General features: G+C 42.3%; 1 protein-coding gene across 9 annotated transcripts in view; it reads left to right on the forward strand.

Moving 5' to 3' along the window:
- The window catches only part of PATJ (PATJ crumbs cell polarity complex component), a 139,884-nt gene that overhangs the window by 112,855 nt on the left and 3,136 nt on the right, over positions 1 to 23,893 (forward strand). For 6 of the 9 annotated variants that reach the window (XM_051796330.1, XM_051796336.1, XM_051796345.1 and 3 more), the window contains 10 exons: positions 6,061 to 6,144; positions 8,086 to 8,279; positions 10,116 to 10,263; positions 11,358 to 11,444; positions 14,136 to 14,253; positions 15,925 to 15,965; positions 16,247 to 16,369; positions 17,465 to 17,569; positions 20,828 to 20,931; positions 22,632 to 22,755. In XM_051796330.1, the coding sequence (XP_051652290.1) occupies positions 6,061 to 6,144; positions 8,086 to 8,279; positions 10,116 to 10,263; positions 11,358 to 11,444; positions 14,136 to 14,253; positions 15,925 to 15,965; positions 16,247 to 16,369; positions 17,465 to 17,569; positions 20,828 to 20,931; positions 22,632 to 22,755 (1,128 nt within the window). The remainder of the gene's footprint in view (positions 1 to 6,060; positions 6,145 to 8,085; positions 8,280 to 10,115; positions 10,264 to 11,357; positions 11,445 to 14,135; positions 14,254 to 15,924; positions 15,966 to 16,246; positions 16,370 to 17,464; positions 17,570 to 20,827; positions 20,932 to 22,631; positions 22,756 to 23,893) is intronic. The other 3 variants (XM_051796322.1, XM_051796362.1, XM_051796372.1) reach the window with 3 other exon arrangements.

Consider the following 23,893-nt stretch of genomic DNA (forward strand, 5'->3'; position numbering starts at 1 on the left):
GCAGGGGGTGGAACTGAATGAGCTTTAAGGTCCCTTCCAACCCAAACCAGTCTGGGATTCTGTGATAATGTTCCCTTGGTCCAGGTCAATGCTCTGGTGGTTGAGGTAGCCTTGTAGCCAGAGAGCAGAGCTGTGGATCTGATTTCTACTCTCTGAACTGTTTTGTGGATATTATTTGTCTAATGATTGCCATTAAAATGGACATCCTGTAAAACATGGTCTCGGATTTTCAAACAACTTATTTCTTACTGAATACCTTACCCAGAGTCATTCTGTACTGATTATGGCACTTCTTAATGTCTAGTGGTTCACCTACCTTCTGTGAAATGATCTTGCCAAAATAATGACTGGATTATGGACTGAAATAGCACAACAAAGATAAACAAAGCAAAGTTGAGCTCAGTTTAAGCAATAGCTTGTTGTGAATGAGCTTCAGTAGTGCAGGACTGTTCAGTGCTGTGCAAGAAACCTCTTTACCACAATCTGAACTTTTTTCCATGTCAAATCTAGCCAACACTGGGTTAGTGGGGCTTCCTCTGTCCAATTCTTTTGACATCACCCCTCTTACATATTGATCCACCTTTATTATATGATAGACCTTCCTCAAAATATCCTTGGTACTTAATGTTTGGGCTTCCTTCATGTCTTGTGTCCATTTACTCCCTCACCTTCTATTCCCAGCATTCCCAATAACAATGATTTTCAGTGACTTTTGAGTTGTAAGCTGCTGGTTGTCCTGCTGAAAAACAGCTGCACAGGAGAAAATCAACGCTAGAGAGACTGCCTCAGAAGCTATAAACTTGCAGAAAACGTGTGAGCAGTTCAAGCCAAAAAGCCAGCCAGCTTGTGAGACTTTCTCACCATGGTTTATGCTCCTGCAGGCTTTTAAGGATCACTCAGTCAGTGATTTTCCTGAATAGGATGCTGACTTTACCACCTTTCTCCCAGAGGCTCAATCAGGGCAGTGCTGTGTGGTCATTGCCTGAGATCTCTGCCGTACCAGTTCTTGACATTTAAGATACAAAGATTAAGCTGTCAATCTTACTGAATTTAATTCTCAGTGTTAACGTGTCTTTTTGTGCTCTTTGCTGATGGGTGAGTGTGATATTCTTCCCTGACAGGTCTCTGAAGTCGGTATAAATCAAGCAGAAAAAATATCCACAGCTTGGGGGAGGAGTTGAGATCTGATTCCCCGAGAGTTCAGGGCTCTTCCCCTCCTTGGATCAAAGGCAATGCAGTGTAGATCATGCTGTGCACACTGTACAAGCTGTGGATGGATTCCCAGACTGGGTGCTAATTTCTCTAAGGTTGTCTTGCCCTCACTGTTCCATAGTTAGTCACTCTGCGCCAACTTTGTAATTCAAGGTGTCGACCAGGAGGCTCCATGAACCCTCCCACGTCCCTGCCTTTGCTTCCATGGCCAAAACCTTGTTTCTCAGCACCATCGCTGCTGGTCCTTCCCTTTGCTCAAGACAACTGTGCAGACACAGTGATATTCTGTTGGTGAGGGGTATAGTTGTCCCACAGCTCAAATCTGAGCCCTAAAAAATAACCTCTAATATACTGTGTGGCAGGTTTGGTGGGCATTTCTCCTTCTTAACAGATTTGGTGAGCACTGTATCCAAACCAGGGATGTTTTTGCCATGTTTGGAAACTATTCTGTCTTGCAGGTATTTTTTTTTCAGCCATGCAGTGCCGTATCAGTGCATTCAGCTTTTATTTCCTTGGACTGCAGGCACTTCAGTATAAACGTTTTTCAGCCCAGGATGGCAACCTCAGCAGTAGCAGACAAATTCCCTTCAACTCTGTCTTTTCATGGTTGGACAGTCTCAGTTTGCACCTGTGAGTGTGGACTTTGTTTAGCATAAAGAAAAGCTGTTTACATGCCCTGGCTCATGTTCCCCATCCTTCCATCCCATGCAAGAACTGCTCAGCTCTGCATTAATTCCCCATTTGTATAATGGTCCCAGACTGTTCTTAGTCAAAATATACAAAGATTAAAGCTCCAGTTTGTTGAATGGATTTGTAAACTTTATGAACTATGTGCTTTCAGCAGCTGGATATCTCTTTTTAAACAGCTCTGTTCTTGATACGAGAGTGGTTTTGTTTCCCCCTTCTGCACAAACAGTTTTCATGACTCTGCCAAGCTATAATCTATATGAAACTAGTAGTGAAAGGAGATGGGAAGGGATAGGAGTGAAAATCTGTCCAGAGCCACTATGAATTCACAATCTCTAGCTGAACATTGACACCACTTTCCCTTCCTCCCTCTGGATTGATTGATTGTGAACTATTTAGGCCTTGACTTCTAGAGATATCGAGCACTCTCTGAATTTAAAACCAGTGAACAGGAGCTGCAGATGTCCAGGAACCAAAACCTATCCTTTAAGTAAACATTGTGTATTGATTTAGTCATGATAGATCCTATATTTTTCGTCAGGCACTGAAAGGGATGTTACAGCTTCAATCAATGCCTGTCAATAAAGTCATTACCAATTAGGGCTTGGTTAGATGGCTGGAGTATGACATTGCATCTCATTACTGCATAAACTTCTTTAAAATATTGATGTGATTAAAAACCTTCAATAACATCAGCAGTTTGGTTTTAGTGATTTGTCATGGATCATCAAAACTAATGGAGTCTTATTGAGATCCCACTAGATCCAGTGGAAAAAAAACCACTTCTGCGTTAAATGCAATTTGAGCTGATCCCAGAGGTATCAGAGGAAAGAGGTCTGTTTGCCATAGTTTATCAGCTAAGGAAAAGTAAGACCGATATTTATGCTTATGGACTGTTTAAAAATCTATACAGGGCATCATGGATACATTGCTTTGCTCTGTTTTTAATCGATTCGATAAGCCCTGTTCAACTGCACTACTTTAAAATAAACCTGCTTAAGAAAAACAGTGTTTTGGCAGGTCAGCAAGATGTTTCCTTCTCCTGGGTAGGCACAGACAGAACAGGAATGTACCTTTGCATGCCATATGTATTTTTAGTTCCAGGTCTGGCTTCTAACACATGCAGGAACTGCAGGGTGACACTGAATTGTTGCCTTTTCAAATAGATGATGCAGATTATTCAAACTGATAACATTTGGTGGTTCCTGAATCTGAGCCTTCGGTATGTGCAGTTTTACATTTAATAATGCAGTGCTGGGAAAAGCTGGTAACTCCAGGTTGTTGACCGGTTTTAAAGTGACCACAGATGGAAAACAAACCTAAAGAAATGTGATTGAAAGCTCCTTGCTCAGAGGTTAGGAAATATGAGATTAAATACAGTCTGAAAGTGTTTAATTTGATCATCTTGTGTACATACCCAGTCTGCTGTTATGTGATCATATTGCCAATTTTCTGATGAATCTCGTGGTTGCCCACTGCTCTGGTGTGTCCCGTTTGAATGATGCTGCCTTAACAAGCTGGCCAATATTTTGTGTTACCTCACTGGCCACTTCTAAATGTCTCTGTGGAAACATAGAATGGTTTGGGCTGGAAATTACCTTAAAGCTCATCTTGTTCCAACCCCGTGCCATGGGCAGGGACACCTGCCATGTTGTCCCCTCCAACCTGTCCTTGGACACTTCCAGGGATGGGGCAGCCACAGCTTTTCTGAGCAACCTGTACCAGGGCCTCTCCACCCTCACAGGTAAGAATTTTTTCACAATATTTAATCTAAATCTGCCTTCTGTCAGTGGGAAGCCATTTCCACTTGTCCTATCACTTCATGCCCTGGTCCAAAGTCCTTCTCCAGCTCTCTTGGAACCCCTTTAGGCACTGGAAGGGGCTCTAAGGTCTCCCTGGAGCCTTCTCTTCTCCAGGCTGAACACCCTCAGCTCTCCCAGCCTGTCTCTAGAGCAGAGGGACTCCAGCCCTCGAAGCATCTCCATGGTCTCCTCTGGACTCACTCCAGCAGCTCCATGTCCTTCTGCTGTTGTTCCCCAGGGCGGAAGGCAGCTCTGCAGGTGTGGTCTTACCTGAGTGGGGCAGAGGGGCAGAATCCCCCCCTCCCCTGTTGCCCACGCTGTGGGATCAGCCCAGGGTGTGGGGGGGAGTTCTGGATGCCAGCGAACAGGGATGGGGCATGTTGAGTGTCTCATCCACCAACACTCCATATCCTTCTCCTCAGGGCTGCTCTCAATTATCATGCCTTGATAAAGTGTTTCAAAAACTAAAAGTTAAATGTGCAGTGGAAATTCTAAACCACAGACTCAGCTTTTCCTCAAAGTTACCCGTGATCAGCCTCAGGTGAAAAAATATACATCACTGTCACCTCCTGGCTTTCACCCAGGCAAAAGTCTCTTGTGTTGGCTTACAGTTACACTATCATTTTTAAAACACAGGTAACCCTCAAAAAAAAGAAAAACAACCCCCAAACCAACCAAACAAAAGCTCAAAACAACCCAAACCCCACAACTGAGAAGATCTAAGACATGTAGTAGAGGATTTTGGCAACACTGCTGAGAGATGGATGTGCACGTGTTGCTCCACTCCATTACTGTTTGTTACTTCAGTTATTGCAAGAAAACCCTACAGTTGCCAGCATTGTGTGTGTATATGTAGATATACTTTTTTTTTTTAATCAAACCTCTCTTCTGATTTTTCTTAATTACCTTGGTACATAGCTCATGGTATTCTGCCTTCATTTATGTAGATTGAAATCTCTGTTCCCCCATCTGGGAGGCTTGTATCAGCTGTAATCCATTTGTGATTACAGTCCTCCAGGCTTTTTTCAGGGGCTAGTGTACATGAATAAAAGTGGGAACCTGTGACAGTGGTGCTGTGCTCCAGCAGCAGCAGAAGAGTCCACATCATTAAAGAAGGTAGTGGGAATGAAAGGGAATCATGCACTCGATATTGTCTTGATCTGAGCGTTAGCTGAAGGGCATTTGAGTTTTCTTTCTGTTCAATGTGCACCATGTGTGCTGAGAAAGGCAACACAGGGAGGGGGGTTAAATTGGTGATGAGAGATGTACTGTCTAACAGTGTTTTCGCAACATGGAGGGACTTTGTTCTGCCCCAGCAGTGATTTCCTCCCCCTGCTCCAGGAAGGCAATGCACAGCAGGGCTCGCATGCTCCAACCTTTTGTTGGAAGTGCTGGAAAAGCTCCTCTTTGACTTCTTGTACATCAAGTTTGGGGGGGGACTTCACAGCCGTAGCATTTTTAGAGGGTATATTTGTCTGAGAACAAGTTATCCAATACCTACATGTCTAATTAAAAACCACTGGGTGTTTATCCACAGCCAGAGCTGGTAGCAAAACTGGTTCAGCTCTGAGGCTTAGTGTTACTGAGAAGAAGAGCAGGTTTTGCACAGTGAAGGGTCCCATCCTGCTTGCTGAATCTGAAGAACTGTAGCAGGATGTTCACCTATTTTTTTTCAGAAGGAAAAAAAAAAAAAAAGAAACAAGCCAGAACAATGCAAAGGGAAAGCACCAGCAAAAGAACAGTATGTTCTTTGTAATGCTTTTTCTTTGGGGACATCTATTGCTGGCAATAAGATTAAATCACTGAAACCTTCCCTGAAGCTACATCTGCCACTGCCTACATTTTCCAGCCTCAGTAATAAACTAACATTTGCCATTGTTCCTTTCTTCTGGATTTCATTTCTTACAGATTTAACCAGCACTATTTACCACAAGGCATTCAGCTCTTGCTTAAAGCTGAGATCTATGCCAAGTCCCTAAAAATATTCATAGCTCCAAAGAATCTGGTTTTAAATAATATCATTAAAAGTAGACGATATTAATACAACAGTTCACACTGAGTTCACATGCTGCTGATGCCAACATGTAAAAATGATGGAAGAAGCTCTAGACAAGACTACCCTGAAGTGGTGAACAAAATCCTTTGTACCTTTTTACTGGCTCCCTGTGTTTGGATTACAGGAGTAATTTTCTTATCCCAAAATATTAATTTTTTTTTTTTTTTAAAATCTTTGTTATAGTCTTGCTTTTCCTGTCATGGAGTGCTGTACTTTCACAGAGGTGGGGAGTGTAAGGTGGGTTGTGACTAAGAGGTTATGGAGTGTTTGGGAAGGAGGATTCACACCACCCTCTTTCCACAGGATGCCATAGTGATCCATGAAGTTTATGAAGAGGGGGCAGCAGCCCGAGATGGCAGACTTTGGGCTGGTGATCAGATTCTGGAGGTAAATGACTTTCTCTGTGTATGTTCTTCATTGTGTATACTTGTATTCCATGCAATGGGGATTTCTTGTAGGGGAAGGACAGGTCATTGAGAAGGATCCATACTTGAGGCTTCCTTTCCATCACTAAGAGCATGCTGAAAAATTCATATTTCCTTATATATTCATATAAACTGAAGGTACAAATTGAGAATACATTAAATTTAATTGAGCAAGGTAGTTCTTGAATTACATAGTTCAGCTGTCATGTCCAATAGCTTAGTATTATTCATCTCTTTAATCTTTCATTCAGAGGCCACCGCTCAAGTATCTCTGCACTGCCTGCAACCCAAATATTTGTGGGGAGGAGAGGGGGGATGTACCATTCCTGTGGGCATCCTTGCCAGCATCCCTGTGAGCATCCCTCCTATATCCCTGCAGAAGCCACCAGCTCCCCCAGGCCATGCTTCATCCAACTGGGAAACACACAAATGAATAAATGTGGTGTTTTTCCCTCAGCCAAGCATAGAAAAGGTGGAGGGAAAGGGTTAAGAGAGAAGTGTTGGTCTGCAAATGAAACTTGCGTCAGGCAGGGGTTCAGTGCAGCTGCTCAAAGCTCTGCTGTCAGCTCAGGACAAATTCCCAGCATGGCCATTAAGGCTTCGGTGTGTAGGGTTAGAAAAATAGTGAGGGGTACTTGGGGACTTGTCTTTACAGCTCTTGCACTGAAAATATTTTTGTTAGCGTTAAGGCTGAATGTTGTTTTCGTTTTATAAATAATGATGTATTAACAGAGCAGGATAATTAGGGGGTAAAAATGGGGCAGCTTAATTAATTCTTCTCTGGCCAAACAGGAAAGTGCTAATGTTTGTGGGCCGTAATATTGTTATTGCTTCAGCTTTTAAAAGCTGTATTAATGAATCAAAAAGATGACTCTGAATTGGTTTCAGATTAGTGGGATAAAGCACATGTAGATGCCTGTGTCAAGAAAAGAGTATCAATGCAGTATATAAATAAATAAGTATGTGCAGAATCAGTACAAACAATGTAATTACTATAGACTAGGCTTAATTATCTTAATGTAAAATTAAGTACAATTGTAACTTTGCATATCTAGAAATACTGAGAGATATTTTCATTACCTTAAAACTTATGGAAGTGGATTAATATTGTATGGTTCTCCTGTTACAGTTCATGCTACTTCCTAAAGAGAAAATGTTTAAGTATTGATATATTTTGGTATTAGGAAATAAAAGATTATTTTGTTGACAGAATATTGGCAAACACCTTAAAAGGCACCTGTGGATTAGGCTTGGCAAAAATCAGGAGATTAAGTTTTAAGTTGCAATAGTTTTTTTTAATACTTGAGCACGTATTGAAGTAGAACTTCTTGTTCTGTCTGACATTACTAAAATGCTGAAACCTTCTCAGGTCATGGTAAGGGAAGTGTAACTGGGTGCTCCAAGAGCGGTCTGGTGTGCCATCTATTGGATAAAAAGGAAAATCACTGTTTAATACATCCTGCCTGGGCTTCTCCAGGGCCATTTATTACTGGTGTTTTTGATTCCTTCTGTTTTTGTCTCGACACTGTTGTGTAGCTGGGGGAGAAGGAATCTGAGTGGTAAGAGACACAGGGAGCTCAAAGGAGTACATCCTACTTTGTCTAGGTGTAGAAAGAAGCATTGTTTGAGATTCCAAAGGTTTGAGGTTAAAAAGAAAGGAAGAACACCAGCAAAACTTCCAAGCCAGAATGTTTTGATTGTTGTGATGTACTCCAGGCAGTTGCACAAAGCACCAAACTCACCCTGTAGGAGATCCAGGATCTCAGCCCTCTGGAAATGGGAGCACTAAATTAGAGCGCCAAGGGGTGTCAATTTGACAAATTTGTGCTGTCACACAAGGGTAGGGTGTGATGAAAAGATCATTTATACATGTCATTTGGAAAGCAAACACTGATTATTTCAGGTGAACGGGATCGATCTGCGGAATGCCAGCCATGAGGAAGCGATCACTGCGCTCCGACAGACACCCCAGAAGGTGCAGCTGGTTGTTTATAGAAATGAAGCACATTACAAAGATGAAGAAAACTTAGAGATTTTCTATGTAGATATACAAAAGAAAACGGGCCGAGGGCTGGGGCTCAGCATAGCTGGGAAACGGTAAGAGCAGCTCTGATCCAGCAGCGCTTCAAATGAAAAATATTTTGCTTTCTGAATGACTGTAGCCATGCCAAATGGAATATGAAATAAAGGGAAAACTCCATAAGGAACGGAATTTTGTATCTAAGTATCTTCAAGGATGCAATGAGACTGTGGTTCTGCCTCTCTGTCAGAACAATAGACTTGAGCAGGGAAGGCTGCAGCAGCCCAGGAGAGTTCCCAGCGAGTGTCCTGCTCAGAGCGAGTGTGGCCACGTGCAGAGCTGGGAGCTCACTCTTCTGGTGGCATCAGCATAGCCATGTTTCAGGGTTGGAGGCCCTAACCATGGATTCTCTAGTTTCAAAATGGGGGGAGAAAGCTTCCTATTTCTAAATACCAGGATGTGCCTTTGCAGATGGATTTGTGAGTTAGATTTAGCTCCTACTCAGGTTCAAAGGGACCGACGTCAGTGGCTGAGTTAGACCCAGATCCAGAGCAGTATCAAGGTGACTGCGTAACACTGCAGAAAGCAGTTCTGTGAATACAAAGCAGATCCTGAGACACAGAACCACAGAATCATTTAGGCTGGAAACACCTCTGAGATCATCAACCTGTGCCCAATCCCCACCTTGTCACCCAGACCAGAGCACTGAGTGCCATGTCCAGTCATTCCTTGGACACCTCCAGGGATGATGAGTTCACTACCTCCCTGGACAGCCCCTTCCAAGGCCTGACCATCCTTTCCATGAAGAAATTCCTCCTGATGTCCAACCCAAACCTCCCCTGGCACAACTTGAGGCTGTTTCCCCTTGTCCTGTCACTTGTTGCCAGGGAGAAGAGGCCAACCCCCACCTGGCTTACCCTCCGTTCAGGTAGTTGTAGAGAGGGATATGGTGGGAGGTGGTAGCAGCTTAATAAAATATGACTTTACTGATCTCTCTCTAAACCATTGCTATTAGATCACTTGAACCAGAGCACTGATAGTTTTAATCTTTCTTTGCCGAAAGAGATTTATGGCATGATACTTGTTCAGTGTCAGTGTGTAAGAGTCATATGGTTGCTCTCCTGTATTGCCAAAAATAATTGACTTTTGCAATTACAGATCATCATGTTATTATCCCAACTGCCTGTGGTCAGTAAAGTTTCCACAGCAGTTTTTTACAAGAGTGGGGATGTTCAACCCAGGTGTTGTGAGCAGATTGCAGATTGGGTAATTAATTTAGCTTATGTAAATTACCCTGCAGATGGTAATTGCAGTCTCCATCCCTCCCACCTTTGCTTCTGTGCTATCGCTAAATGCTTCAGAGTGGGGATTTCCTCCTTAGGGATTGCCCAATTTCTGAAGTCAGTTAAATGATACCCTGCTGTAATTCAGGGTTTGAAGTGTTGTGTCCTTCAGGGTGTAGGATACCAAATGCCAAACCTTGGCATTACAGCTGGCACCAGCTCATACCATGGAACACAGAATCATTTAGGTGGGAAAAGCCCTCTAAGGTCATTGAGTCCAGCCTATAACCTAGCACTGCCAGGTCCACCACTAAACTATGTCCATTAGATAGTTTAACTCCATCTTAGACCAATCCTTGGCTTTTTATTCATATAAATGGTGTTTTTCATGAATCTTTATGTATCCTTCAGTCAGAACTAACAGTTCAAGGGGAAAGACAGCATTAAATATGGCACAACATGCCATGGTTTTAAAACGCGTCGATTTTTTACATGACTGAAGGGGGTGTAAAACTAGTTCTTCCTCTGCTCACAGGTTTCTTTTAATGTCTCTTAAATGCAAGTAATCTAAATTGGTCTCCCAAAGAATATTGGATTGTGTAATTAGCCATATGCTTCTTGCATTGTTAGAAATGGAAGTGGAGTGTTTATCTCTGACATTGTTAAAGGAGGAGCTGCAGACCTAGATGGAAGATTAATTCAAGGAGATCAGATTTTGTCTGTAAATGGGGAGGATATGAGAAATGCCTCACAAGAGACTGTTGCCACTATACTTAAGGTGAGTACAGAATACATTTTAAGTATTGAATTGCAGTTACTGACACTGTGCAAGGTAATTATCCTGAAGTGCTATTTACCATACACAGGACGACTCCAAGTGATTACTGAGACAGGAATTTCGTCTGAAATAACAGGGAGGTTCATTTAAAATCACTTCTCTGTGTATTTCTAGGAATTGGATGATATGAAGCAGGAAAACAAAGACACAGTCTTTAGGCATTTATTTGAAAATGCAACTGTGTATTTCATGTGTTAGGAAAATATTTGGAAACCTGAGAGGCAATGCAAACCAGAACTGAAATAAATGTCTTTGGCTTGGCTGCAGCTATACAATGACAGCTTAAATCCATTCCTGCACAGCTTTCCATCTTCCAGGAGTGATTTTACACTGAAGGTCTGGGAGAAGTTGCCTTTTTACGTTAAAAAGCACATGACCACTTGGTCTGGGGGAGGGGGCAGGGGGTGGGATGGCCATGAGTGCCTGATGTTAGATCCTTGTACATCTCCCAGCCCCAACAGCCTTGTGGGAGCAATGCTGTAGATCCATCTCTATTCCAAACTGCATCTGGAGATAAGGGCTTCCCCCCTACCATTACCACCAGTGTTCCTAAACATGATTTCTTTCATTCTTGAAGGGAAAAGCTAATTATTTCCTTGCTTTTTCCATTCAGGGTTGGTACTTGGCCAGAAGTTTACCTATTTAAGAATTGGAAATCGGTGATATGAGGGTACATGGTTAAGTTGGATCCATATGGGTTAAATTTACCCTTTTCTGCAGCATTTTTCCTCTGAAGGGGTTTTCAAACGTCTGTAAAGAGTTTGGGGCTTTTTGTTTATTTTTACTTAGTAATGGGCCATCTGCAGTTTGCCAGTAGGAAGATCCACACTGCATTCGGCAACCAGGATAAACCTTCAGGACAAACCTAAATCCACTTTCTGTATTGTCTAAATACAAATGTTCATGTTTTGAGCATTCCTTGTGGTTTTCTTCACGGATTTGTGGTGCTGAATATAAACATATTCCTCTCCAGGAGAGCATGAAATATTATATGTCTACTTAAATTGTACATTGTGTGGGGTTTTTTTTCCAAGTGTGCCCAAGGCCTGGTGCATCTTGAGCTTGGGAGATTGCGAGCTGGATCATGGCTGTCATCACGGAAAACATCCCAAAACAGTCAGGTTAGTGACAAATTCCTATGTATAAAGTGGAACTGTGAAGGGCAGAGCACAGGGATGGTGCATGTGAGGCTCAGTCCTTCCTCAGACACTGCTGAGGACGGGGAACAAAATATTTTACCGATGTAATTTTCTGTACTGAACTGCTGCTGAAATGCTGATTAAGTTGAAGAGCTGGTTAATGGTTTAAGGAGTGTCTTCCCAAGGCACACCAAAAATCTGTAATATCTTTCTCAAATGATGATGCCCAGAAATTTTTTTAGACCTGCAAAAGCTTCTTGAATGTATTTTCTGCAGCTGTTTTGTCAATCAAATTGAGTTAATGAAACCGAACTGTATCTTTGCCTATCTTAGGGCAGAACCACATGAGAGCTGCTTTCCTCTCAAAGAAAACACAGAGCAATTTCCTGCTTCACTTGCTTTTTACCTGAAGCGAGGACAACAATTCATTTTTCAATCAGAGCAGGGCTTTTCCCCTCTCTCTGTGCCCCCGAGTCCTCTCAGACACCGATATGCTGGTATTAAAGCTGGAGTGTTGCAAGGGAGAGAAACAAGGCAGAAGGACTTAAAAAACTTTTTAATGGATTTTCCTTCCAAAGACCGACTGTTTTGCCATTATATTTAAGTTACAAATGTCTCAGAGAGAGGCATGCTGTGGATCACAGCAGAGTGATTGCTGTGGAGGATTTTGGCTCCTCTCTGCCCTGAGGGGAGCAGCACATTGAGGAGATCCACAACTTCTAAAAGAAGGGCTTGTTTTAGGAAACAAGGAGGAGCCATAGGAGGCTTAGAGGGGATATAAGTTAAAGCAGGAGTGCTTTTAAGGAGGTCAGTAAAAGGCTTGTCCATGAACAACCCAAAAAGGTGCCAAAATCATCATTGTATGGCCGTGATTTCTTCACTTCCTAAAGGCCAGCACTGATCCAGGCTGCTGTCTGGGGGTTGAGGTACCAGGAGGGGCTAAAGCCATGTGGTAACAGCTGGGCTAAGCTCAGCTTTAAAAATTATGACTAAATAGCATTGGAGAAACATCTGCACTGCATGCAGCAGGCAAAGAGAAATGAAAGAACAGAGGCAAATTACACTGATTGCATTAAGTAAAGACAGCAGTTGAGTATTACTCTTTTTTGGCCATTGTATCAGCATGAAGCCTAAGTAAGAGCAAAGTAATCAAAAAGTGACAGCTAAAAATTATCCACCTATTAAAGCTCAGGTGAAAAGGAAGCAGAATGCCATAATATCTTTACAAGGGTTTAGGTAAAAAAAATCAGATCAAATGACATCATCCCCCTTTTTTGTAGCATAAGAAGCTTTTCCAGGAACCTGGTAATTCCTGTATTTCTTTTGAAGCAAGAAAACTTAATCTTCTTGATGCAGAGTCTTTTGAGAGCCTTCATCTCACTGCTCCAAAGTGACTTGGTGATTTTCAAAACTGCATAGATGTTTCTCGGCAAAACCCTTCCAAGAGTTATAAAAATCTTGGCAGATGATGCAGCAAATCAGCTTGAATGATTTGCACAACTGCGAGCACTGTTTTGGAAGCTGCTGGCCAAGAGCATCCAGAACTTTTGTCCTCACTTGGCTTTTTTCTTGGTCCATTGCATACCTTTAACAGGAGAAATAGAAGCCTTGTGGTGCAGGACAGTGATTTCTTTCACGCGCGTTGCAAATGATATTAACTGGGCCATGAATTGGCAACCCGAGGTGGAAATTGTGCTCTGCCTGGTGTTTGTCACTGACAGCTGCACACTGGTCAGTGGGGAGAAGTGCTGCCAGAGCTTTTGATTCACCGACTAATGCGTTTAGGGGGAGAAAACTGTGCTGTGGGTGGAGAAGGACAGACCACATCTTTTGTTTTGTACAAGGCAGCACGGCTGGAAAGGTCTGACCTTCAGTGAAACCTGTAGTTCAGACGCACTTCCTAAATTGATAATTATGTTTCCTCAAGGGGCAGAGTCTAAAGATAAAGCCAGATAAGGAGAGAGGGAAAAGAAGGGCTGGAAATAGATGGCCAAGAAAGGGTAACATGAGAAAGCAGCTCTCTTTGGAGGTTCTCCCTTTGTAACCTGGCATGTTCTTCTTCTTGGGCAAATGAAAGGAGCAGGGACAATTACAGTATATTCAGCTAAATAACAAAGCCTGTAGATTTCTGCCATGTTACAAAGTGAGTGTTGGTCTTATCCCCACTTTGTGTGAGAGAGAAGCTGTTTGGTGTTCTCCCGGGTGCCTCATGCATGCAGGTGAATCACATGGAAGATGCCCATCATCTCCCCTTCTCCTCAGGTTCAGAGACACACCGAGAATAAGTGAAAGGAGGGGAAAAGCACTCTAGAGCTGACCTGAGCAACACAGGCATTAGGTGTGCATGTAAGGGAGTGAAGCACCATAGAATCCTGTAGGTTGAAAAAGACCCTTAAGATCACTGAGTCCAACCATTCCCCCAGCACAACCAAGGCCACATGTCCCCAAGCACCACATCTGCACATCTTTTAAATCACCCCAGAGATGGTGACTCAACCACTATGGGGAGATTTTGGTAGGTTTACCCTACCAAAGGGGTTCGCACTTGCGTGACCAATGTGGTATTTCCAGTCTGGTTGGCACAGAGCACAGCTGTGCCTGTATGTTGCAAGATCTGGTTTAAAGTTAACATTTGGGTTTGACTCAGAGGTTTTTATTTATTTTTAACTTCAGGCGACCCAACAGAGTGTCCACAGCCACTTCCACCCTGCTCTTGCTCCAGTCCTCTCCACCTTACAGAATTTCGTCAGCACAAAGAGATCTTCAGCAGATGTGTCTCAGAGAAACTCAGGTATAATCTGGGCAGCTGTCAGAATAGCTGCGTGTTATTTGCTTTATATTTGGGCTGCTTTAAAAGCAAAACTGAATACTTGAACCTGGTTTTCCTGCTCAGCCTCCCAGAAGACATCCCACTGATGTTTTAAGACCCAAACACTTTCCAGCAGATGACATTATTTTGATGTCTACTAGAGGAGTAATAGCTCCTCTATTTTAAGTGCAGAATTCCTGTGCCCTGCTATTCCCCAACGCCCTTGTCAGAGGCTTAGCACAGGCACGGTTCTCACATTAGAAACAGTTTTCTCAGGGAATAAAGCTGCCACCACTTCATTTATACCTTTGTTGTTCTTGAGTGTATGAAGGGGTGTTTTGTAATGAGAAAGTCACAATGTCCAGTTTGCAGTTTGCAGATTTAACAAGTGTTAAATCTACGACCGGCAGTATCTTGTGGAGAGCCTGCTGCAGTTGTGAATCTTTGCTCGTGTCTGACCATGAGACATTTCTTCTGGCACTTTGCATGCACTGGAGGAGGCTGGTGGCTTTTGCGCAGCCTTCCTTGTGCTGTTTGAAAAGGCCCTGCAGCACTGAGAGGGCATGTCCTCATACCCTGATTTGGGGCTCCCAGGGCTGGGCTTCCCACTACCACAAACCTTGGCAATCCTGCCTTCTGCACCCACAGCAGCAGCACCTGCATGGCCATGAGGAATGCTGATATATGGGGTAGTAAAAAATCATTGAATTTTGGAAGAGACTAATTATGCCTGCCTTCTGAAAGGTGCTTGAAATAGTTTAATAAAGTTGATACAAGTAGGGGTTGGTGTAGCAGAGCCCAGGACCTGATCAGCTTGTCGAGCTGTTTAGTCCTGGTTTAAACGATGCCCCTGAAGGTTTTTTCCTTTCCTTTCTTTCCCCTCCCCCCTTTCCCCTTCTCCCTCCTCTTTTCCATTTCCCTTCTCCCGTTTCCCCTCTCCATCTTCTTTCCTCATTTCCTTTTCCCTTCCCTTCTCCCTTTTCCTTATTCTCTTCCCCTTTTCCTTTGCCCTTTTCCTTCCCCCTTTCCCCCCCTTTTTCTTTCCTCTTTTCCTCTCCGCTTTCTCCTTTCCCTTCTCCCTTCTTGTTTCTTTTTTTGCCTTTTCCTTCCCCTTTTCCTTTCTCATTTTCCTTCCCCTTCTCCTTCCCCTATTCTAATGTTTTGAGTACTTTTGAAAGCCCTATGACTGGATATACACCAGCCAGACTTCCTGCCTGTCTATTATTTACCACTACAGCACAGAACTGGAAGAGAAAATCAATGGAACCACACCAGTCTCAGAGCAGCCGTGTGCCCTTTGTGCAGGAACACTGTGATTTAGGAATAATAAGCCAATCTTTAATTGAGTGAAGGCACAATGGGGCCCTTCTGCAGGCTGGCAGAGTGCTGCTGTTCCACAGATTGTGGCTGGGCTACAATGGGTGTCACAGTGACATCCATCAGCCGGAGGGATTATACCCGTATTCATCCTTCCTCCTCCTCCTCCTCCTCCTCCTCACATGAGCAGCACTGCCTGGTTTGGCACAGGAAGGCTCCACTCCTGCTTGGTGATAACTCTGCCTGGGCAGCGAGGGACTGTTGTCACCTGACAGTGTTATCTCTTAATTATATTATCTCTTAATTACAGAAGCTAATTGTTTGTTTCTTTATTAGTAGGAGCCGATATGGGCCCAAGGACTGTGGAGATAACAAGGGTCAGTGAGTTATTTTCTATCAATTCATAAAGCTGATGCCTTTCACTGAAGTTGTTCATTTTTGTAGCATTTCTCACAAGTCAAATTGCATTATTTGTGTCTGCAGGCAGATGCTGGATGTGTGCCTGTGTTTTGGGACCTGCATGTGTGAGGATATGTGTGTCTGTCAAACCTGTTTTCTCCCTGTTCCACAAATCAGATGACTCAGTTATTACCATACCCTGAACACTGGCCCCTATGAGTTGCCCCAATTTAAAACGTTCTGGTTTGCTTTGTTTCAGGGTCCAAATGATGCACTTGGTATCAGCATAGCAGGAGGGAAGGGAAGTCCATTGGGAGATATTCCCATTTTCATCGCTATGATTCAAGCCAGTGGTGTGGCCGCACGGACCCAAAGACTCAGAGTGAGTAGGGGGGTCCTCAGTATTTCCTGTTTTATCTGCCATGTGTCCCACAGAGCCTCAAGCACAGTTGTATATGCTGTCACTTTGATAATGTCTCATAGCATATATGTATATGCTTTTTATATAAAATCAAAACAAAAATAACCACAAAACCAAATCTGCCCTTCTCTTGCCATTTTAATTAAACTGTGTCTTGGGATAATGGCAATTGTTGCCTATATTGGAAAAGTGATGTTAAGAGAAAGAACTTAAATGCATTTGCAGTGGTCTTGGAATGTATATGTTCATCCAGACCCAGGAAGGGCCGCAACAGGCTCTCTGGAAACTCGCAGGGATTTTAGGAACTCCAGACTGGGCATCATTTAGAGCTCAAACAAAGTAGAAATCAGAGCAGAAATTATTTTTTTGATCTTAAGGCCCTTAGAAAGAAACACCAAAATAAGGCACTTGTGTCAGACCCACAGCATATGTGGGTTTCCAGGGATGACTGTGGTGAAGACTTCCAGTTTTTGAGTGAGTTTCAAGGAATCAAAAGTATTGAAAAGAACTTATTGTGCAGATCCAACTATTTTGGCCCATGAGATTCATTAGGACATGCTGCTACATTTGTGCTGTGTCTCCAGTAGAATTAAACAATAGCACTAAGTGCCAGGGTCAAGATCATTTTTATGTCGAAGAAGAAGAAATCATCCAGGTTAATTAGATTAACATCAGAAGTTCCTACTTTTCTATACAACATTCAGCAAGTACTTACACAGTCTGGAAGAATATGAACTTCTCTGCATATTCAAACACAAATGAATCTTTTCTGGATGGGAGGACAGCAGTGAAAATCTCCCTCTCTCTGCTTGCAAATGGAAAGAGTAAAATACAATTCATCTTTGTTTCTCTGATCGTATTGTTAGTTTTAAAAAATCCTTATTGTTCTTGCTCTGAAGAATGGGAAATGATCACTAGCAGTGCAGAATCCTCACAAAAGGGATCCTGCAAAAGAGAAGTGTGACTGTGCAGTGCCAAGTTCACGAGGAATTTTAAGCATTCTTAATTTTAATTTTCCCTAATGGTAGTAATTTTCCATTACTGTTGTACTTTTAGGTTGGAGATCGGATTGTCAGTATTAATGGGCAACCTTTGGATGGGCTGTCTCATGCAGATGCTGTTAATCTACTAAAGAATGCTTATGGGAGCATTATCCTGCAGGTATGGTGATAAATTGAACATGCAGCTGCATCAGGGTAGATAAATGGCATTGAGGAATAAAAAAACCCCTGAGCATCACTGGCACAAGGCATCACAGAATTGCAGGGTGATTGCTGATGGGAATTACACAGAATGAAAGCAAGAAATCATTTCCATTCAAAAATTCTTTATTGCCATTCATGCAGGCTGTGAGCATGATTATATAAAGCGTAACAAAGAGAACAAAATAACTTGTTGCTACACCTGATAAATCAACAAGCTTCCAAGTTGTGGGTTTTTTTTAATTCGAAGTTAACTAGGAACAAGAAATTCTGTGTGTGTGTGTGTGTGCATGATGTAACAAGACTGGAACCCAACTGCCCACAGTGATGGTTTCCATGTTCTTGAAAGAAATTCGAGAAAAATTATAGCATCCTCATTAAGGCAGTGCTGCCTAAAATTGAATATTCTACAGGTAATGAATAAAAACACTCAAGAGAGAAAACAGTGCTGTCACTGCTATGTTTCTTCTACCACAGTGGTTCTAATTGCTGTCTGCCAGGATATTCATGCACAGTTTATTTTTATGTTTACACAAGGAAATGGGAAAAATACTTGCCAGATAGAATTCAAAATTCTCCTCATTTTATTGTAACAATTGGAAAACAAGCTGAAGACACTGCTAAAATCTACTCTAATTCTCTTTATCATCACAGCATTTTGGATTGGAACACATCCTGAGGGATTTTTGCAAGCTTCTTGCTTGCATTACAACACAAATAGGAAAAAAAAAAAAAAGAAAAAAAGGGGGGGAAGGGAAATTAAATGATAATAAACTCAGTTTTAGACTTGCTTATTCTTTGTTTTGTCTGTCCATGAACTGCTGACCCAGTAAGTGATGAGCCAGTTCCAGAGCAGATGGTGTATTTGTGTAGTTCCATTGAAGTCAAAGGAAACACACAGATATGCCCCAGCTGAGGATTCTCTGTTAAATTATAGTTATCATATTGTTACTAACGTTGAGTAATTTCACTTTCCATGTCAACAGTATTCCCTGAATAGAAAATGAAAGCTTGATGCAGAACCCAAAATTGCTCATCTTGAAAGCTGTAATGCAGCATACTGCACCTCATCAAGGATTTAAAAATATTCCTGATGGAGTACACACATAAACAAAGAGGTTCTTCTAGAAATGTCTTGGTTTTTTAGTTGACTCTTTTTCTTCCGCATTTTTGCTCTCTGGCTTAAAACGAGCCCAATAGTCTTTACAGATGATACAGGTTTATTCTGATAGAGTCAATTCTATTTTCCTTCATTAAAAGTCTGTTCTATGAAGGTAGGATGTTGTATTTTAATACTGGGAGTAGTGTTGAGGCCCTGCCATAGTGTGGTGATGCAGTTGCCTCACACACTAACCACAGGAACTTCTCAATCACCAAATTGCTCTTTTTTATTAAAACAATCTAAATGGAATAATCCTATCATTGTGATAATCATGACTGATGTGTCATTAAGTAATTCTGTTTATTATCAGGTTAGACCACTTCATGGCAAACTGCTTTGAAAGGTCAGATAATTGCGTTCAGTGGTGTGGAAAGGCTTATTATGGGAACGTCCTGGGAAGGATGGTAAAAGAGTTTGCAAATGCTGTTTGCAAATGGGAGATTAAGGTCTCAGGGGAACAATCATCCCTTTCGGCTGTTTTGATGCTTTGGTTTAATTTAATTTCTTTTCTGCAGGTGTAGTAATGAGATAAGGGGAAGCTTTTTTACAAGGTTGTTGAACTCTGATACGTTCTTACTGCCAGCTGAAGATTTTTGAATATAGATTTATTTTGCCCACGTTTTATTGAACAACAAAACACGACAAATCCTGGCTGGCATTCCTTACCCTAATGCCACAGGAAGAAACCTTAATGGTGTCTTTGGTGGCTGAGCTAGGTGCAGCTCTCATCTGCTGGACCACTTCATTTAGGGTATCCTGGAACCTGGGTCCTGGGATGCAAAATTCGCATGAGAACCTCTTGGCTCTATCACCCTCTTGGCTCCAAGTCATTCAAAGGAGGGAAATATTGTTATGGAAGAATTGTGAGCATTCGTTTAAAACGGGGGATTTATAGAATAGATTTTTTTACTTTGAAAAGGTACATTTTCCTTAAGCCATCTTCACAGCAACTAGCAGAAAAAGTACCTCTTCATTTTGATAAAATAAGGCCATAACTAGCTAGAGGAAATATTGGAAATATATTTCTTGGCTGTTTTTCACTGTCTCTGAGCTGAAACAGTAAGTGTCAAGCAGAGAAGAATATCTCTTCAGAGGGAGATGGAGTTAGGAGATAACTACAGCATGTAGTTGTTGGGAAATTGATGTCCTTTCAACTGTAAATACTTCAGACCACTTCGTGGTGGTCTCTTTAAAATTTTTCCAGAAAAAAAGCAAAGACTAAAAAATTAGCATCAATGCAAGGTAAGTGCCAGTGCCTCACCACCCTCATGGGGAAGAATTTCTTCCCAATATCCCATCTAATCCTGCCCTGTGGGAAGCCACTTCACCTTGTCCTGTTACTCCATTTCCGTGTCCAAAGTCCCTCTCCAGCTCTGCTGGAGCCCCTTTAGGCACTGGAGGGAACTCTGAGGTCTCCCTGGGTGCTTCTCTTCTCCAGTCTGGACACCCCCAGCTCTCCCAACCTGTCTCCATAGAAGGATGCTCCAGCCCTCAAAGCATCATTCATCATGGTTTCAGAATAATAGAGGAACCAGAATTGGGAAGTTTAACAATCTAGTTTGTTAAGTTCATGCTAAAAATTGCAGAAAAGTTGAAACCAAGGATGAATTTGTTCCCTACTCAGTGAACAAACCATCTGAGGTATTTCAGGGCCTTTATCCAGTAGCCCTTGGATCTCAGTATTTTGTTAAAGGTTATGGTGGTCTCTGTGGGAGACCTTTACTTTCAAGCCCAATCCTGGACCCTTTGTGTTGACTCTATTTCCTTGACAAAGTAACCTCTTTCTCTGGATTATCCGAAAGGGCTGTTCCCTCTGCTCAGCACCCAAGTGATGGTCATATGAAGGCAAGAGGAAGCTTCACAGCAAAGTTTACATTAACCCTCAGAAAGGTGGCTGCTATAAAGTATGGAATTAGTAGATTTAAGAGAGTAGGACTTGTATTTAAAATTTGCTTGCAAATTTTCAGAATGTATCAGCTATTTTCTGCATAATTAGCCAACATGGTTTTGGTGCTAAGTGAATTTACGTTGTATTTCCTTGATCCTGCTGCTCAGGTCGTGGCTGACACCAACATCAGTGCCATTGCCACCCAGCTGGAGAGCATGTCTGCAGGGTGCACCCTGAACTCATCCTCGGAGCATCCTTCCGAAGATCCTGAGTAAGTCCATACTCCCCTGCAGAACTGAAGTGGATTTCATGCAAGGGAACAGCCTGGAATGGTGCAGGAGGTCTCTCCCGTTGCTTCTCTCTCTAATTTTCCATCACCTTTAAAATGAAAACTGTGACCTTCTCCACATGGGCTCCTGTCTGTCTTCACCCGCTGACAGAATACGCTTGAGTAAATAAGCACAAAATGTCAAGGAAAAAAGTATCTCCTTTCTTTTCCAATGTTTGCTGACATAGTAGTTCTGCCCTTGTCTGTTGGCTTCCTTGTCTGGAAGGAGTTAAGATTATAGCAATTTGAAATAATTTGTTATTGGCACACTGAGAAAAGATGTGTTAAAAAAGCCTTTCAAAACATGTCCCAGAAATTTCTTTGTCTTTTGAATCTTTTTAGCTTTACAACTCAAAAAAATCTGATAAAAAACAATTTCTACTTGTAGCACTTGTGTGTGGTGATGGAAGTTAGAGATCCAGCCCTCCCATGCATCGTTCTCCATCATGTGCTTTTTAGGGCAGCTTGTAGTTATCATTTTGAAATTCATTTGATCTTCATTTCAGTTCATCAGCTTCATTATGTTCTGCATTTTCATTCTTTGATTCATTCTATTTATTTTAAGAAGCTGAGATGCGAGTTGCTGCCCTACCTCAGGGGATTTGAGTATAAAAGTTAAGCTATTTATGCTGCATTCTCTAGTCTTACAGTGTGAGATACTGTTTTTATTGCTGCTCTCAAAGGAGAATTGCTTGCTTCACAAAAGGATTTGTATTCTTTTTTCATATCAAAACAGTAAGGAAATTTGGATGTGCAAATATGAAGCAGAATTAAGTAGTTGTATGTATTTAGTCCTAACAAATGCCTAGATAATAGTCAGATTAGGCCACACCCTTAGATGAGTGGAAGATGCCAAACAGCTTTCACAGAATTAGAATCACATAGGTTGGAAAAGCCCCTTGAGATCATTGAGTCCAATTATTCCCCAGCACAGCTAAGGCCACCACTGACCCATGTCCCCAAGTGCCACATCCACAGGGCTTTTAAATCCTTCCAGGAATGGGGACTCCACCACTGCCCTGGGCAACCTGTTCCAATGCCTGACCACCTTTAGTTGACAATAATTCTTTCTACACATGTAGAACTTAATAATTTCAAATTTGAGATGGATCTATTCATATGAATGGTCTAAATTCAAAAAAAAAACCCCTTTGCTCAACGTAGGCCATGAAAGTCCCTGAAAAGTTCACAAGGACAGGGGATGTAGGTCAAATATTGACTGTTAGGAAACAACCCAAAGAGCCTGGGTAGAGCTGACACTATAAACAGGAGTGATCTTGGCTGCATCCTGTTAGACTTTTTCCTCTTGCAGTTTCCACTTAGGCAGAGAAAAGATGACAGAAGAGAAAGCAATCTCTGTATTACAGGCAGCGACTGTAGATCAGGGGAGTCTCACTTCTACCTCAGAGATAAGTGCTCTTGGTGAGCTCTTATTAAAAATAAGCATTTTCCAAGTGAGGAGCTGAGGCACACAGAGCAGTGTTTCAACTCTGAGCTGTGCAGGACTGTTTCAGTGCAGGGGTCATGGTTTGTGACTGTGTGAAAAAGTTCATGATAGATGAATGTCTCTGTAAGTATTCCTTCTACTTAAAGTCCCCAGAGACAGACATTGCTGTTCTAAGTGATATTTATTGTGTTTTCAGAGCACATCAGCCTAAGATTATTACTTTGGAGAAAGGCTCTGATGGACTGGGATTTAGTATTGTAGGGGGGTATGGAAGTCCCCATGGAGACCTGCCCATTTATGTCAAGACTATATTTGCCAAGGTATCTTTTATTTTTGTTTTCTCTGTATCATCTTTAAAAACAAACCTAAGATTTGACTTGGGTAATGTATTATGTAGTAGAAAGCAAAATGTACTGTCTGAGTACATTGATGTGAGTTAGCGGACCCAGAACTCACAACTGGCTTCTCAGTTTATATTTCATATTCCTGATGGCTGAAACAAGATACTTTATCTCAGCAAAATTGCTCTGTGTACTTGGGAAACTTGGTTTTGTACATTAAAATATTTATAAGGCAGTTTTCTGTCTGTAAATCTCAAAAAGCCTTCCAAGAGGTATGGAGGTATTATTTTTGCCATTGTGCAGGAGGGAGGCAGTTGCAGAGATGCTGTATCTTGGCGGATGAGTTTCAGCTGAAAAACCAGGATTAAACCCATCTCTGACCCCAACCCTGAGTGTCTGGGGAGGATTGGGGGTCCCTGCCACGTACTTCAGAGGCTCTGGCCCCCAAGGCTGAGGAAGACCCGTAGTACAGCCCAGCCCAACCCCAGAGTAGAGGAGGGAGAAGTGCCCCTTTTCCCACCCATCCCTTTGCTAGAGATGAGCTCAGTGTGGGCCAGCAAGATACATCTGGTATGGCCACGTGAAGGGAATTGTGGAAATGGGAAGACAGTGGGAATTAGGTATCTTTCACCCAGAGTCACTTGTCCAGTGACTCATTTGTGTCAGCACTTGTGGCAGGGTAGATGATATAATTGAGAAAACTTTGTCTGAAAGGGGAGTAGAAGTCTTCTGCTATTCTGGGGCTCAAACCACAAATATCTTGTCTTTTTACAATTTTCAATTATTAAGATATTGTGTCTTTTAACTGATCCTTAGGGTTACAAGTTTCTAGATCTGAGTATGGCTGAGAAACCCTAAATGGAAGCTAAATTTACTGCAGTGGGGCCTTGGAGCAGAAGCAGACACTGTGAGCCAACCTCTGGGCAGGCAGAGCTTGGGATTTAGATTAAAGAGCTGCACTCAGGCCTCTGAAGGAGAACAGCTGTTTGTAAAGCTCAGTGGAAGCTTCTCAGGAGCATCACAGAATTGTTTACACTGGAAAAGCCCTCTAAGACCATCCAGTCCAAACCTCTAAATGGCACACCTTGAGGCCGTTTCTTCAGCAGAGCCCAGTTCT

The sequence above is a fragment of the Manacus candei genome, unplaced genomic scaffold (assembly GCF_025592945.1).
Source record: "Manacus candei isolate 608988 ecotype Guabito, Panama unplaced genomic scaffold, ASM2559294v1 h1tg000005l, whole genome shotgun sequence".
Lineage (NCBI taxonomy): Eukaryota > Metazoa > Chordata > Aves > Passeriformes > Pipridae > Manacus > Manacus candei.